At 45.9% G+C, this 16,649-nt stretch overlaps 1 protein-coding gene across 1 annotated transcript in view; it reads left to right on the forward strand.

The window, feature by feature from the left end:
- Positions 1 to 8,085, forward strand: part of ONECUT3 (one cut homeobox 3) — a 70,756-nt gene extending 62,671 nt beyond the window's left edge. Inside the window, exon 2 of the mRNA XM_054981722.1 lies at positions 7,793 to 8,085. Coding sequence (XP_054837697.1) covers positions 7,793 to 8,085 — 293 coding nt within the window. The remainder of the gene's footprint in view (positions 1 to 7,792) is intronic.
- The last annotated feature ends 8,564 nt before the right edge of the window (positions 8,086 to 16,649 follow it).

Below are 16,649 nucleotides of genomic sequence, written 5' to 3' on the forward strand. Positions count from 1 at the left end.
TGCAAAACAGAGTAGAAGCAGCACAAACTGGCACAGTTAACTAGCAAATCTAGAGATTGATTTTAAGGGGTGCTTAGATTGGATACCAAGTGAACGCCTGTCACCCACAGATGGGATTTCCCCGGGGTGAGGGGTGCTACATGCCCTCCAATCGTGAGAAATCGCTGGTGGGATTCATATTTAGGCAAAACTTACTTCTTTCCCCTTCTCCTTAACCAGAAGAACAATCCTTAAGCTATTGATGGAAACAGTGAGTCAGGTGATTCGTTTTCTCGTGGTGCTTGGTTTGGATCTGGTTGGTACGGGGGGGCCCAGATGGTCTCTTTGTCTGTGGCCCTTGGGGGGCTCTCAGCAGCTGAGGCTGAAGGACCCCGTGATTGCTGCAAGTCAACGAGCTTCTTACAAGTCTTCCATTGTCCAGGCGATACTATCTGTCCGGTCCAAAGTCAGAGCATGAGTCCAAAGCCAGGGGTGAGTCCAAAGTCCAAAAGCCAAGTCAGGAGGTCAGTTACCAGTAAGGTCAGGTCTAGAGACAGGGCACAGTCCAAGAGCTACAGGAGCAAGGCCAGGTTCAAGGGACCAGCCACAGGAGGAGCAAGACTCCACCATATCACTCCCACGCCTCCTGGTCTTCTGTGGCTGGGTTTTATAGTGAGGCTGGGCTTGCAGCCAGCTGCTTGGGAGCTATCCTGTGGTTACTCCTCATCACTATCCACAAGCAACTGGCGTCGACCCACGAGGCGTGCGCTTCTCTGCCTCTCCTGCAGCCCCATATGCTGCCTTTGTCTGCGGCGCTCTCTGGGTGACGCTGGAGGTTTAGGAGTCCCGGGCTGTGCTTCACCTGTGGTGTTGGAGCTGGAGGGTGTCGGTGCCTCTGCCTCAGCTGCTGGCTGTGGATGCTGATCAGCTGGCAGCTGCTCTTCCTGATCACTGGCCTCTGCTGGGTCAGGGCTGGCTACACGAGGCTCCTCTCCTCCTGAGGAGTCCTCACTATCACTGAGCCACATGACACTATCCCTTCCTACAAACTGTGCAGAACCCAGAATTTGCTTCTGTACATGGGTGGAAAGAGTAGACCACATTTGCTCTTACAAAGAGCAAATACATTATTTGGTCATTAAAACACCCCCCCTCCCCCGCATCCCAGTATTCTGTTATCTCTAGTATATATAACGGGAAAATGAGTGTACACGCTATATGCAAATCAACAAAACCAACAGAGAAGCGAAGCCGTTGTCAAAACCAAAAATGAATACGAAATGAAATGAAATGAAATGAGGGATGTTCGCACCATGCTATTCCCAAACATTCAATTAATTGCCGGCATCCGCTCTCCTAACACCCCCAATTCAGGAGCACGGGACAAGAGATCTCTGCTGATTTATTGAGATCATCCCCACACCTCCTTCTCATTTTGTCCTCTTTAATTGACTTCTGGAGAAAGATAAACATGCAATAAAATCACAACACCAACTGCAGGTTTTAAAACACCTGATGGTAAGAATTAAAATGGCTGATTATCAGGGCTTTTTTTCTGGGAAAAGAGGTGGTGGAACTCAGTGGTGGAACTCAGGACCACACAACGATGTCACTTTGGGTCAGCTGGAACAAGGGGGGAGTTTTTAAAAGTTTAAATCTCCCTTGGTGAAAATGGTCACATGGCCGGTGGCCCCGCCCCCTGATCTCCAGACAGAGTGGAGTTTAGATTGCCCTCCGCGCCGCCAAGTGGCGCAGAGGGCAATCTAAACTCCCCTCTGTCTGGAGATCAGGGGGCGGGGCCACCGGCCATGTGACCATTTTCAAGAGGTGCTGGAACTCCGTTCCACCACGTTCCAGCTGAAAAAAAGCCCTGCTGATTATGAAAATATTCAAATGAAAGAAAGAAGCTGCTGCTTAATTAAAATGATATCATTTCTTCATGGTACCCGACTGTGGCCTCTGAAGCAGAGTGACATTTTTCTAAGCCTATTGCCTTCAGTAGACTGAGAATTTTAGTAAAATGAGGGTCTACCGAACCTCTCTGGGAAGGGGGTGCTACAATTTGGGGGTGGGGGAGCATGCCACTGACCAGGCCATTCTCCCACTTCTCAACATAGAAGGTCACTGGAAAGATATTTAAGACAATCAGGGGAGCTGAAAGGATTTATGAGGGAGGGGAATGTGGCCGGTCCAACTCTGTACCTCCCACGCTGCCTCTGGCTCCCTGCCATTGTCTCTTTTAATAATAATAGCAACAACAACAACAACATTTGATTTATATACCACCGTTCTGGACAGCTTAACGCCCACTCAGACCGGTTTACATAGTGTGTTGTTATCCTCCTCACGACAATCCCCCTGTGAGGTGGGTGGGGCTAAGAGAGCTCTGAGAGAGCTGTGACTGACCCAAGGTCACCCAGCTGGCTTCAAGCGGAGGAGTGGGGAATCAAACACGGCTCGCCAGATTAGAGTCCGGCCGTTTTTAACCACTACACTCACTTGTGGCCACTGCTGAAAAGTTGCGCATCATTTTGGTTTACTAGCAAACCCAAACTGCTGCCTGATCTTGCAATTTTGGCTTTGTGTGTGTGAAGATATTTTTTTAAACCTCCCAATTTTTTTTACAAAGCATTTTCCCCCTTCCTAACCTGAGGATTATCCTGGACTTAGCGAATCCTACGTTGTAGCCATAACTGGCTCTACTATATTTTTTTTAAAAAATCTGCACAAGGCCATAGCTGTTGACTATTACATAAAATTTATTTGTTATTTATCACTTATATGTTTATACCCAGTGGGGACCTAAAGTGGCTTATAACATCATTCTTCCCTCCTCATACAACCCTCGCAGAAGTGTAGCATGGGGGGGCCAGAGGGGTGGTTGCCCTGGACACAAAATTCGTAGAGGTGCAAGAGACTGCGCCGCACCCTTGAAGAGGCCACCCGCACCGCCTGCATGCTGACAGGGTGGCCGGCTCGCTGGGCACTGAGCCGGCCATCCTGCAGCAGCCCAGCTGGCTGCAGTGGGGCAGGCAGCTGCTGCGGATGGGGGCGGCCACTTCTGTGATAAGATCACTGGAAGTGACATCATTGCGCAGGAGCGTGCGCACACACAGGAGATCAAAAAAGAAAAGGCAGGATACTTGCCTTGCCTGGGGCGCTCTTAACCTACACTGCGCCACTGAACCCTCGTAGTAACCATTTGGTGAGGTAGGTTAGGCAGAGTGACTGGTTCCCAGATCACACAAGGAGACCTTAATCCTGCTCTCTAAACTCTGCCACACAAGAATAGGAGCAAGTGGCCCATGAGACGCCTTGGTATGGGGCTGCTTAGGATTTTATCAACAGCCTTCAACTTTCTCATTCCTGTTGTTGTCACCCAAAAATGCCCGTTTCAATTTTCCTTCTCCCTTGCATGTATTGAACCTGTGAGTCTCGATTCTGGTGACATTTTCTGTTCTTTGCTTTCCCCCATAAACATATGCACTTTAACAATCTTTGTGCATGAATAACACGGACAACAACAACAAAAAATAGGGAACACGCACGCGTCCCTATTTAGAAGCCCAAACACGCCTGTTGAATCAGGCCTGGAAAGAAAATGTAGATGCCTGGAGAGTTTTTGGCACCAAGCCGATTCATTCCAAATGCCTCATTCCTGCCACGCTTTGAACCAGTGATTTTTAAAAATAGTCTCCAAAGGCAGTCTCCCATATAGCACTTTGCAGCAATACAGTCTGATTGTTAACTCTGGGTTGGGAAATGCCTGGAGATTTGAGAGCAGAGCCTGGGAAGGGCAGAGTTTAGGGACAGGAAGGAACCCTGCCCAGAGTCCACCCTCCAAAGCTGCTATTTTCTCCAGGGGAATGGATCTCTGAAGTCTGTTGTAATTCCGGGAGTTCTCCAGGTCTCACCTGGAAGCTGACATCCCTTGCAGAATTTACTGTTGACATTGAGTGATTTTACTGTTACGCTACCCTGTTTTAAATTTTATATTGTTGTAATCCACTCAGAGCCTGCTTACAGGGTGGGCAGACTAAAAGTCAAATAAATAAAAATAAAATATAAAATTAAAAATGGCTGGAAAACGCATTGTGCCCATGATACTGGCCTTTAGGGTGAGTGATAGGTGGACAGTTATTATAACTGAAAGAAAAAGGATGGGAAGCGGGCATCCGCTGGCTGGCTCAGAGGCTTAGTATGAGCAGCAGGCAAGGCAGGCTGGCTCTGGTCAAGGCTGGTGCAAAGATTTTTGGCACCCTAATACTTCACACACACATCATGCAGTGGTGATAACGCCAACATTGCCTTCTCCCCTCAACCACACACACTGGGGGAAGCTACCACCTACCCTCCTACCCCATGTACTAGGGAAGTTGCCACTGCCTTTCTCCCCTCCAGACACACTGGGGGAAAGCCGCTGCCTTCCTCCCCCTACCTGCACCATGAGGCAGCCGCTCCTACTCATGCTTTCCTCGCTGAGGCTGTGGCTGTGGCTTGATGCAGTGCCACGAGTTCCCAAAAGGGTCAATTTGGAGGACAAAACAATCTGGAGAAGGGACCTGGGCTGTCATAGAATCAGAGAATCATAGAGTTGGAAGGGGCCATACAGACCATCTAGTCCAACCCCCTGCCCAGTGCAGGATGAGCCTAAAGCATCTCTGACAAGTATTCATCCAGCCTCTTCTTGTAAACTGCCAGTGAGGGGGAGCTAACCACGACCTCCCTAGGCAGCTGATTCCGCTTTTGAACTACTCTGACCGTGAAAAAGTTTTTCCTAATATCCAGCTGGTACCTTTGTGCACGTAGTTTTAGCCCATTGCTTTGGGTCCTACCCTCTGCTGCCAACTGGAACAGCTCCCCGCCCTCCTCCAAATGACAGCCTTTCAAATATTTAAAGAGAGCAATCATGTCCCCCCCCCAACCTCCTCTTCTCCAAACTAAACATTCCCAAGGCCCTCAGCCTTTCCTCGTAGGGCTCAGTCTCCAGACCCCTGATCATCCTTGTCACTCTCCTCTGTACCCATTCGATTTTGTCCACATCCTTTTTGAAGTGAGGCCTCCAGAACTGCACACAATACTCTAGGTGTGGCCTGACCAAGGCAGTGTAGAGAGGGGCTATGACCTCCTCCGATTTCGACGCTATGGCCCCTTTGATACAACCCAAGATTGAATTAGCCTTTTTTGCCACCGCATCACACTGACTGCTCATATTTAGTTTACAGTCCACTCTTACCCCAAGATCCCTTTCGCATATACTACTGCCCAGAAGTGTATCCCCCATCCAGGATTTGTGCTTCCCATTTTTGTGGCCCAGATGTAATACTGTGCACTTGTCTTTGTTGAATTGCATCCTATTCACAGCTGCCCACTTCTCCAGAGTATTCAGGTCTTGTTGAATTTTAATTCTATCTTCTTGGGTGTTTGCTACTCCTCCCAATTTGGTATCATCAGCAAATTTAATGAGCAGCCCTTCCACTCCTTCATCCAGATCATTGATAAAAATATTGAAAAGTACCGGGCCCAAAACCGAGCCCTGCGGCACCCCACTGGACACCTCCCTCCAATCTGATGAAACACCGTTGACCACCACTCTTTGAGTGCGGTCCTCCAACCATCCCTGCCCCCTGGTGGAAGGGGAAGGGAACGCAGAAGAAGTCCTGGTCCATCCCCTCCCCCCTGACAGGGAGGGCAGGCGTGCCTCTAGGGGAGGAGGTGATGCCTAGGTTTGCCGCTTGCCCCAGCAGACCACAATTCCCAGGGCAGGTGGGGCGGTGACTGGTCTGGGTTTTGGCACCCTTTACCTCCATGACCTAGATGCATGTAATGGATGGATGGCCCTGGCTCAGCTGCAGGCGTTCCTGGCCCCTGCATTCTGCAGCTGAACACAGAAAGTGTTATTCAGAAGTATCTCTGTGGCAATCATCTCTTCCGCATGCAGAAGGTCGACTCAAAATGTGCCATGCTCTGGACTGGGGTTTCTCTTCTCTATCCCCCCACCACTTGTGACATCAAAGTCAATCAATGGTCAGATTGTTTTGTGAGAGGGGTTTATGGGAAGGTGGGAGGGGGTGGGAAAGGGTGAAATGAAACCTTTTTGACTGTAGCAAATGCTATGCTCCAAGTTCTAATTTGCAAATCTGTCTTTTTTTTTTCCAAGTGACTATTGTATGCCAAAAAGGTTTATATTTGTTTGTTTCCTTTGCAAGCATCTGATGGTCATAGGGTAGGTTTTTCATTCATCTGCTGTGGGTTTGATTGAGGAATGGAGTCAAAAATTCAGAAGGCTGTAAAGAAAGCTGGAGGTGGAGAATAGCCCTGAACAGAACTGAAAGTTGATTGCTTCTTTTGGCGTTACACTTTTTTTTCCCTTTGCCCTCTGTTTGAACAGGTGCTGCTGGTTTTTGAGACAGTGTGAAAACTTGCTGAACTTGTTTAGCAGAGGCAAAATTTTGCGCATTCAACAGCATCTCTCTTTCTATTTGCTTTCAGGTCTCTGAAGGGGAAAAAATCTATTGTCCATGTCCAGCTGAAAGTTCTAGATTTGGGAAGTAAACTGAAAACAGAACAAAACCATTCATCAAAACTCTTTTTTTTTAAATTACAAAAACTCTATTGTAATTTAAGATGAGTGGATTTCTCCTGTTCTATTTCTTTATCCTTCTGTCATGCATTCCAGCTCTCTTGAATACCTCTTTAATTAGAAGAATGTCTTCAGATAATTCAAGTATTTGAACATGGCTTGCTCATGGCTTGTAATGAATTTGCATCTTCTCACGTTGCTGCATTTTTGAACAATGTACATTGATGAATCACTGCCAAGAAAGCGGTTGTGAGCCAATGTTACATATGGTTCTTTTCGGGTGGCATTTTATTGACATTCAATGGTCCTGCGCATGTGTGAAACATGCACCAAAGTGATCTTGAGATGACCTGCCATATAGTCCCATCCAGGCTGTTTTTGTGTGGCATTTTAGGAAGACACAAAAGTGTGTGCATCAGTAGAAGAGGGCATCCAAGGAATCTTGACACTGTTATATGCACACATCAGAATTGCTTTATGGCAATGCACACAAGCACATTGTTAATGTAAAGTAAAGACATGTGCAGCGCACACTGCAAAATCTGGACATAAAAAACAAAAAAATAGAGGAAACAGAGCCAGGTAATTTAAAATCCCAATATCCAGGGACAGAGTTACAGGAGGAAAAATTCAGAAGCACCCTAATTGCAACTGACACAGCGGAGAACTAGAAAGAGAGGATGCCACCATAGGATATGCATCATCTAGCAGAAGTGTGATGAACTGAAAGTCCCTGAGTTGACATATCAAGATGGGATTGAGAACAGAAGTCTGCATCCTGAGAGAATTTTGTGTTTTGTATTAGGGGAAAAATGGTTCCAGCCCTTATCAATGGGAAAGTGCATCGGCCATGCCTTCTGAAGCCACAATGAGGTTTGCTACGATTTGTAATGGTCAGAAGGTGTGGCCAGAGTTCCTCACATAATTCTCCCTGGAGAACAGGAGGCAAAATGATTACGGGGAAATAAAGAAATATGAACAAATTTACCCCAAGGTGCAGAAATCAGAATTCTTGGATTAAGTTTTTTTTTTAAAGATAACGTACAGATTCCCAAAGGAAAGGTCACAGAAGTAAGAGATGCCGACTGGGGAGAGGGTCTGACACCTGGGGAGGGAAACTGCAGTTACCTATTTTGTGGGAGCTTTGGAAAATTTGGAAGCAGCTTCAATCTGTATTGATTTAATGGTGATGTTCTTCCTCACATTTTTTTCTTTCTCTTGAACCTATAGCGTGCAAACGTAAAGAACAGGAACAGCAGAAAGACAGGAACCTGCAGCCCAAAAAGCAACGTTTGGTCTTCACAGACCTCCAACGCCGCACCCTGATTGCCATCTTCAAGGAGAACAAGAGGCCCTCCAAAGAAATGCAGATGACCATCTCCCAGCAGCTCGGTCTGGAGCTGAACACAGTCAGCAATTTCTTCATGAATGCTCGCCGACGGTGTATGAATCGCTGGCAGGAGGAGCCCGGAACCAACCCCGGAGTCCCTTCTTCATCAACAAGCACTTTTTCCAAAGCATAATGTCTCTCTTCACACACACACATGCCCTATCTCTCTGACTCCACAAAGCAAAGCGTCCATTCCCTTCTCTACTCACACAAACACACACACATTGAAACAGCAACCAGGACCCAAAACACCCCTCACAACCATCCACGGTTGGATGCTTTGGGGGCATCGGAAGCAAACATGTAGCTTCTGTCTCCATCTAAAATTCTACCCAAACTCACAAGTGATTTGGATGCTCCATTTCATCTCATGGGCAGGCAATCCCTTAGAAACAGGAAGTTAAGTGGCTTCTGTGCCCGAGAGTATGTGCGCCTTCTCACTTTGGTTTCTGATTGGGAGTGGGGAGGGAGAAACATTCCTTGACTTTTTAGAATATGTGGGATTCTTCCTTCCTCAAACCCTTTGAGAATATGGTGGGCAGATTTCATTGAGGATGCTTTCGAGAGAGCATGTGCAGAAGTTGTCACAACAGAAGCGACACTCTCGTTGTTTGATGACAGATGTCTTGGGCATCTGCAGTGGGTGGTGTATGCCTTAAAAACAGCCCAGCACCCAAAAGTGATCACTGGAGGACGAGGAATAGGAAGATCTGGTTCCACATAAAACAAGCACAGCTTGCCAAGAGGCGGAGACATCAACTAGCTTTCCAACCCCTGATTCCCAGACATTAAAGTCAGACTTTTTCCCACAATGGTCATGTTGACACCTGAGTGAATCAAGTGTGCACTGCATTCCAGGTTTTGAAATATCCAGTAACTAGCCTCTGTTTCAAGCAGGGAGCTGGGATGCATTTCCAGTATGGGAAAAGGCAACTGATTGAGTTGTGTGGGAATAAATTTATAATCTTGAGGCAAGTGCAACATGCACTTGAGTGGTCCAGGCACGTTCTTCCATTTCCAAACCAAATATGCATGAGGAGGGGGGGTTAGAGGGGGAGAGGATCCAATGCATTTGTAGTACCCATGGAGGAAAGTATGGGCATTTCCAAAAGCATTCTCCATCTGACTATCACCATGGCCTTCTCACACCTACATCTAACCTGGGCCTCGATTCATCCCATGCATCTCTAGTTCATTCACAGAAGTGTTATCTATCCATGAAAACCCAACATGGTACCAAATCAACTGACTCACCCAAGAGAAAATATCTTCTTCTTTGATCGTTCCTCTCAAAGAAATTCCAAGCCAAAGTGTGTGGAGGGGGAGGGGGAGCAGACACTCGAAGGAACCAACCCCCTCTCCGCTCTCCCCCCTTCTGGAATCAGTCCTGGGGAATCCAAGCTAAGTTGCACTGTGTCACCGAGAATTAAAGCGGGTCACGAAGCACATTTTAGGTACATAAATCGGGTATTAAAAAAAAAAAGAATTGCTTTAAAGAAATAAAAGGAAAGAAGACATTGGACAAGGAGGAATTGCGATTTCTTTCCCAGGCACTGGGTTGGCAGCTGACCTTCTGTAGGATTTTGGTTTTGTTCCAGTCTTCAAGCAAGCTGGATTTTAGTCTGCCTCCTCCCTGAATGCCCAACCAACCCCACTTTCTGCCTCCTTTCCTTGTCTCTGTTATCAACAACAGAAATTATATACACAAAAGAATCCATATTGGGAAGTCTGGGGAGGGTGGCAGGACCTTAAATCTGTGTTGTGTTTCATATATACACACACATATATGTGACACACACACACACACACACACATGCATGTGCGCGCACACACAGCATGGAGGAGGAGAAGGAAAGGAAATGCACTCCCTCATCCTCACTCTCCAAAATAAGAAACTCTCCGAAATGCTCAAAAGAATCTCTGGCAATGTATGAAAGACGACCGATTTTTTTGTGTGTGTGCCAATCAACAGGCTGCCTTAAATAATGAAAAATGGATACATGATGGTATTTCTCTTCAGCGACAGAAACAGCATTTCCTCTGAGTTATCGATGGTGGCTTGTAGTTATGAGTCCGAGGAGTTTGCAAGGCAAAAAAATGACATGGCTGGGCAGACATGCAATGCCACCACCAATCAAATCTCCCAAGACTTGGCTGCCAACATTTGAACAGCAACTTTGCTTTGGACGATAGGAGGAAATGAGGTCAGAAGAGGCACAGGTGGGAGAATTCCACCCTAGCCACCCTCCAAGTAACATGGGATTCTTTTTTTTAAAAAAAATAATAATGGTACAATATCAAATTGATGCGGGTAAACGAGTACCATCCATGTTCAAAAGTTTCTTGATTTCACTTTACGCTGAAGACAATGTGTCAAGCAACTGCTAGGCACTTTCTGGGAGGAGAAATAAAAAAGGAAACTACTACCAACATGTTATTACTAAAGCAGAAAGGAGGAAGGGAATAACAAAACAGACCACTATACATATACGACATGATTGTACCAATATATCCTATCTGAAAACCAATTCTGTCCCAATCATGGCTATCGGGTGCAGTCGTCAGGGTGTAGGATGTAGGGCAGGAGGAGGCAGCTGGACCAACGGAAACAGCTTCCAAAGAGAGAACCGAGCTGCAAGAGGAACATGTAGCAAATGCCAAGGGATGTTTTGCCAAAGGATAATAAGGGGAGGAAGCCAAACAAAATGTTCGGTCCCCCCAGTCCAGCCCCTCAAGTGTCCCCCCACCCCTACCCCGCCGTGTCTTCTTGTCTTGTCGTGATGTGTCAATGCGAACGAACGATGGAGGAGGAAGAAAAGGAGGACGGTGGATTCCCAAACCTGGTTTTGTGAAATATTTAAGGGCTGAGAAGCCACCCCCCCCCAAAAAATAATAACAACACAACAACAAGAACCCAGGGCCTGACGTTGAGCAAGAAGAACACCGCCAGAAAGAGAAACAGTGCGAAAACACAATAGGTCCTGAACATGCAAAGACATTTTTAGTGAGAACCCAAAAATATAGGCTACCTCACTTGAATTTTCGATTTTTGTGATTTGAAAATCACGTCTGATACCAAAGATTTTGTTCCTCTTACCTGGTTTGTGCTGGACCACACACACACACACACCCTTGTCCTGTTCCCTCACTGTCTTTGCAAACATGCCTCCAGTACCCCCCTCCCCTTCCTTTTACCAGGATCTCCCAACTCTTTCCAAACTTTCCATCCCCAGAGAGTGAGAGAGAGAGAAAGCGAACATGATCTTGAGAGTGGTAGATGAGTGCCTTTTCCTTGTACCAAAGGTGTAAAACCATTTCCTTCCTGCTTTTTATCCTATAAACTCACATGATCTTACCTCAGTTCTCTTAATCCAGTGAATTCTGGTGACTCCCATAGCCTCTGGGTAATGGGACAGAAAGCAATCTTTCCAACCTCTGTCTTGTGTCCTTATCACTGCCCTGGAGCACTCTAATGCTCCATGCACACCCTGTTGCACACAGAGGTATCCCATGCATGTCTTACTGTGTGCATAGAATGATTCCATGTGAGAAATGGGTTTGGTGTTCATGCCAGTAGAGGCGATGCTCTCCCTTCAGATCCATGAGCGCATGTGGTGTTGCCCCTCCTTCAAAGTGATCAGTTGTGGCTCAGAGCATCTGTTTTACAAGGTCCCAGGTTTAAAAGCAGGTAGAAGGGCTTTGCTTCTTGAGACGCTGAATGTTTTTACCAACCAGAGCAAACGATACTTTGCTAGAGATCCAGAGGAGTTCGCCGTGTTAGTCTGCAGTAGCAAAATAGCAAAGATGATGCATCCGACGAAGAGAGCTGTGGCTCTTGAAAGCTTATGCTACAATAAAGTCAGTTAGTCTTAAAGATGCTACTGGACTCTTTGCTATTTTACTTTGCTAGAGAGATTAATGGTCTGATTCAGCACCATTCAGTCGACATGGACCTCTGGGTGCATGGGTCAGAGGGCCCAGCATCGGCAATGCAGAAAAAATGCACAGCTATCTAAAACAGGATCAGCTTCTGCCGGCAACTGTTTTCAAGCTTAGGGAAGCTTTCAGTGTAAACAGCATTGCCTGGAGGGAGGGGACTACTTATGAGAAACTTCTTACATTTCTAGTTTTTGAGAATAAATAGCACTGGACTTTCTGGCATTCATGGAATTCTTGACTGGATGGTACAATCAGCCCTTAACCTCTTGCATCAAAAGCACACAGGTATGGAAAAGGAGAGCCTGGTGTTTTCAGAATGTCCTTCCTTCCTTCGAAACCCCAAATGCTGAGAGGATGAAATGAATTGGTGTGATGTTTTGGACCCAACCTCATTCTTTTATTCATTTAGTTTGCAATGGTGCATACCTGTTATATTTGGAACGTGCACCTAAAATGCAATAGAACAAGCATTTAAAAATACATTTCTCCTTCAATCCTCACGGAGTCAGTAGTATCTGCTTCTGCCCCTCTGTAGACTGGTACCAAACATGGGTTGCCTGTTTTGTAATGCGTGAAAGATTTTATTTCTGCTTCACCAAGAATGAGATCTGCCCCCCACCCCTTTCACAAAAACAAGAAATTTTAAGTGCCATTTGACTTGCCTCTCTGGAGTAATAAGATACCTTCATTCTTCTAGAAGGATGCAAAAGGCAGTTTTGAAAAGGAGACCATGGTATGTTCGATGGTCACCTGCCATCTCCACAGACAATTGTTCCCATTTTTGTGCCAATCCAGTACCTGCCTGTGCCACAAGAAGCACGCAACCTGTGAGCGGCATGCTGCATAATGCTTACGGTAATGCTCTCCCAAGTCCCAAAGGTCCAGTTTAGGGCACAGCCCAAGCTTCCTGGGTTAATTAGCCAAATAGCCCAGCCTGTAGACATTGCATCTAAAACAGCTTCTAATCATTTGGAAGCGATATAACATCACAGACCACTTTCAAATACAGATGTGGGGGGCATCACATGACAATTGCTTTTCCCCATCTAGGTTTGCTTTCTGTATGCAGAGCATTCCGTCTGAAACGGGAGGGAGCATTCAGACCCTTGCCTGTTCCTTCCTCCGCCTGCATTCCAAAGCATCCCATGTCCAAGAAAGCACCAGGCTTCTCTTTTTCTGAGCACTTGGATCAGCGGCAAGAAGGGTTTCGATCCACCCTGAGATTCATTCAAGAAACCTGCAAAGCAGAGCCAGTTGGGCGGCCTTTTTGAAAAGGCAACTCCAGCCACATGGCCACAAATTTCCCATCTCACAACTGGTTGTTTGTGAAACTGGGAGGTGCTAGGTGTTCTGAAGGCTTTCCTTTAATGTTGTCCCTTCCCACTGCTTCAGAAGTAAATCAGTGAGAAATATATGAGGGTGAGGCCAAAAGATGTGGAACACCCCTCCAACTAAGGGCCAAGCTAGAAGCAATGAATTACACTTGAACGGCAAGTGAACAGACACACGTGTATTCCTCCCTGTTCACTTGCACTCCACTTGCACTCCGCTTGCGCGTAGTGATCGAGTGGAGTGCAAGTGGAGTGCAAGTGAACACGGAGGAATACACGTGAGTCTGATCGAGTGGAGTGCAAGTGGTCCCCAAACTCTGGGGCAGAGCAGCCATGTTTTCTCCTTGAGGTTCTTGAAGCCACCAATAGGATTTGAGCCACCGAAGCCACCAATAGGATTTGGCTATCCCTAATGCTCCTCAAACCACAAATGATCAAGCCATCTCTCTACTGGAAACTGTTCCCCAAACTGAAACATCTCCACCACTTTGGCCCAGTACCCAAATGGCTTATTGATACCAAAGATGTTCTCCATGCAGGAGGAAAACCACCACCCCTATACCCTTTGCTCCAGCACAAACCTGGCAAGTTTTGACAATGTTCTCTGAAATACCTCAAAAATATTTAATGTATAGTTTATGTGACAAAAAAAAATAATTACTTAGCTAGTTTTTGGAATTTGCGACTTGAAGCTTTATACTGTTAAATTATAATTTTGCAGAAGATGGCATGTTATTTCATTGATGTGCTCAAATGGGAGACATATTGAATGTTGGCTAGGCAAGGAGAAACTGGTTAGTTTCGTGATTTTTTAAAAGAGAGAGAGAAAGAGAGAGAGAGAGAGAGAAATGAAGGATCCTTGGAGTTTACAGATTTCATATTTAAACAAGTCCTTTTAAAAAAAAATCACCAATAATACTAATTGCTCTGGGGATGTGTTACTTTTTCTGCTGAGTCATGTCTGACAAGAGTATTTATGTGTTTATGTGTTCAAATGTAATTTAAGAAGGAAAAAAGACCAAAAAAAATAGACAAAATGAAAATTTGATTTATGCATGAAAAAATATACTCTTTCTTGAAGTAATGTAATAATTATTGGGGAGGGGAGGGGCGGGAGGAGAGGGGAAACATGTTGTTTGTCTGATAAGACTTTATTTTAACTTGGAGGTCTCTGCATGGGCCAGTATTTTTTTCCTGTGATTGTAGATGTTCTTTTGTCACTTTTTTTTGGTTCCACGGTCTTCTTTCCTTTCTACGTCATTGTGTTGTAAGAAACAACAGCGGGTGTTAGGAGATGCTTGTCTAAGAGTTCGGAGGGGCAAAGCAATCATGGAGGAGTCGGGTTGGCTTGGATCTCTATGATGATGCTCACAGGGCACCAACCAAAAAAAAAAAGATTTTGGTGAAAGCCAACCCAATCCATTCCGCCTTTCCAGCCAGTGATCACTGGTGATTTTATCCAGATCTCTTTGTTCACTTTTAGCATCCAATCACAAGTGTCTTTATACAGAAGAGAGAAAGACAATCATTTGCAAAAAATGCAATTAATCCAGTAGCTTCATTGGGAGGAGTCTCCTCTAATGGCAACCTTTTGTCAAAGGGAATCTCCCACCAAAAAATCTCAGACAACGGCACCTATTTTTTAGACAATTCCTTGGGCTCTTGCACCATAGTATCAGGGCAACATTTAAAGGCAGGGCTTTTTTTCAGGGGGAACGCGGAGGAACGGAGTTCCGGAACCTCTTGAAAATGGTCACATGGCTGGTGGCCCCGCCCCCTGATCTCCAGACAGAGGGGAGTTTAGATTGCCCTCTGTGCCGCTTGGCCGCTCGGCAGCGTGGAGGGCAATCTAAACTCCCCTCTGTCTGGAGATCAGGGGGCGGGGCCACCAGCCATGTGACCATTTTCTCTGAGGGCAACCCACTGAGTTCCACCACCTCTTTTCCCAGAAAAAACCCTGTTTAAAGATATCCATGCTATAATACTTTTAGACCTTTGTAGATGTATTGAAAATTCCCAGCTAAGGAAAGAAAGAAATTTGACAGGCATTTTGGATTGGTCACAATGGAGATCCCTCCTCTTATCTCTCTGAGGGACAATCCTTTTCAACCACCTTTGGGGGGTCTCTGATGCCCACAAAATAATCATTTAAGGACTATATTCATATGTTAAAGCAGAGTTGAAATTTTTCACAAAATCTGGGAGGGGGGTTGGAAGGAGGGAGGAGGAAGCAGTTTGAACCCAAAATGTGGCAAACAGAAAACCCAAATCTTGTAGATCACAAAGCAAAACCAGTAACGCTAAAACGCTCTATGCCAAATCCTGTATTATTTAACCTGGTTTTGTTTTTAAAAACCTCAGTCCAGAAGTATTCATAATTAGAAAGGTGAAGCGATTTTAAAGTGGAAGCTGTTGTGGTAGGGCAGCTAAGCTTGCCCCCCCTTGCCTTGGGCAAGTAGTTCCATACTGGAGGGTAGCTTGGATATTTCCAGAGAGATATGGTATGAAAGGAATGGCACCCCTGGGACAGACAAGTAGTAACAGAGGCCAAAAAATTAAACGTCCACAAATTCAAATGTGAATTTGAACATCTGGATCTGTCTTCTATTGAATCAGAGCATTGCCCCCAATCTAACCCCCACCTGCTTGGTAATGACCAGGGCTTTTTTTCAGGAGAAATGCGGTGGAATGGAGTTCCGGAACCTCTTGAAAATGGTCACATGGCTGGTGGCCCCGCCCCCTGATCTCCCGACAGAGGGGAGTTCAGATTGCCCTCCACGCCACCAAGCGGTGCGGAGGGCCATCTAAACTCCCCTCTGCCTGGAGATCAGGGGGTGGGGCCACCAGCCATGTGACCATTTTCTCTGAGGGCAACCCACTGAGTTCCGCCACCTCTTTTCCCAGAAAAAAAGCCCTGGTAATGACTCTCTAGATCTGGTGGGCAATGTTTCTCTGGGTCTTTCCCAGAATATACTATCGATTCCAGCAGTTCAATCTGAGACCCAAGCTCATTTTCTCTTTACCAGAATTAAGTCTGGAATAAGCCTTGTACCAAGTCTTCTGCAACTCCAGAAACTGTATGACAGTACACCAGGTCATTGGCCTCTGGAAACCAAGAGGCTGCAAAACAGATTCACACAAGGATGATTGTCCAGCCAGTTTTATAGCGCAATGCAAAACAAGTGACTGCAACAGAAGGGGAGATATTGGAAAGGCTCAAGATTAGATATATCAGTTTTGAACATTGATGCCCAGGAATTTGGTGACCTGGAGACTAAAGACAGTGTTTGGCTACCAGCCAAGTAGAACTCATGAAATGAACATCAATCACAGCTTCCTTCAATTTCATTGCTTGGCTGTTGACAACTTTTACCCTTCTTCCTTGCAGTTCCTAACCTGGCTTCAAGAACAATCGTTTCAACAGACC

This window comes from Eublepharis macularius, chromosome 5 (genome assembly GCF_028583425.1).
Source record: "Eublepharis macularius isolate TG4126 chromosome 5, MPM_Emac_v1.0, whole genome shotgun sequence".
In the NCBI taxonomy this organism is placed as follows: Eukaryota; Metazoa; Chordata; class Lepidosauria; order Squamata; family Eublepharidae; genus Eublepharis; species Eublepharis macularius.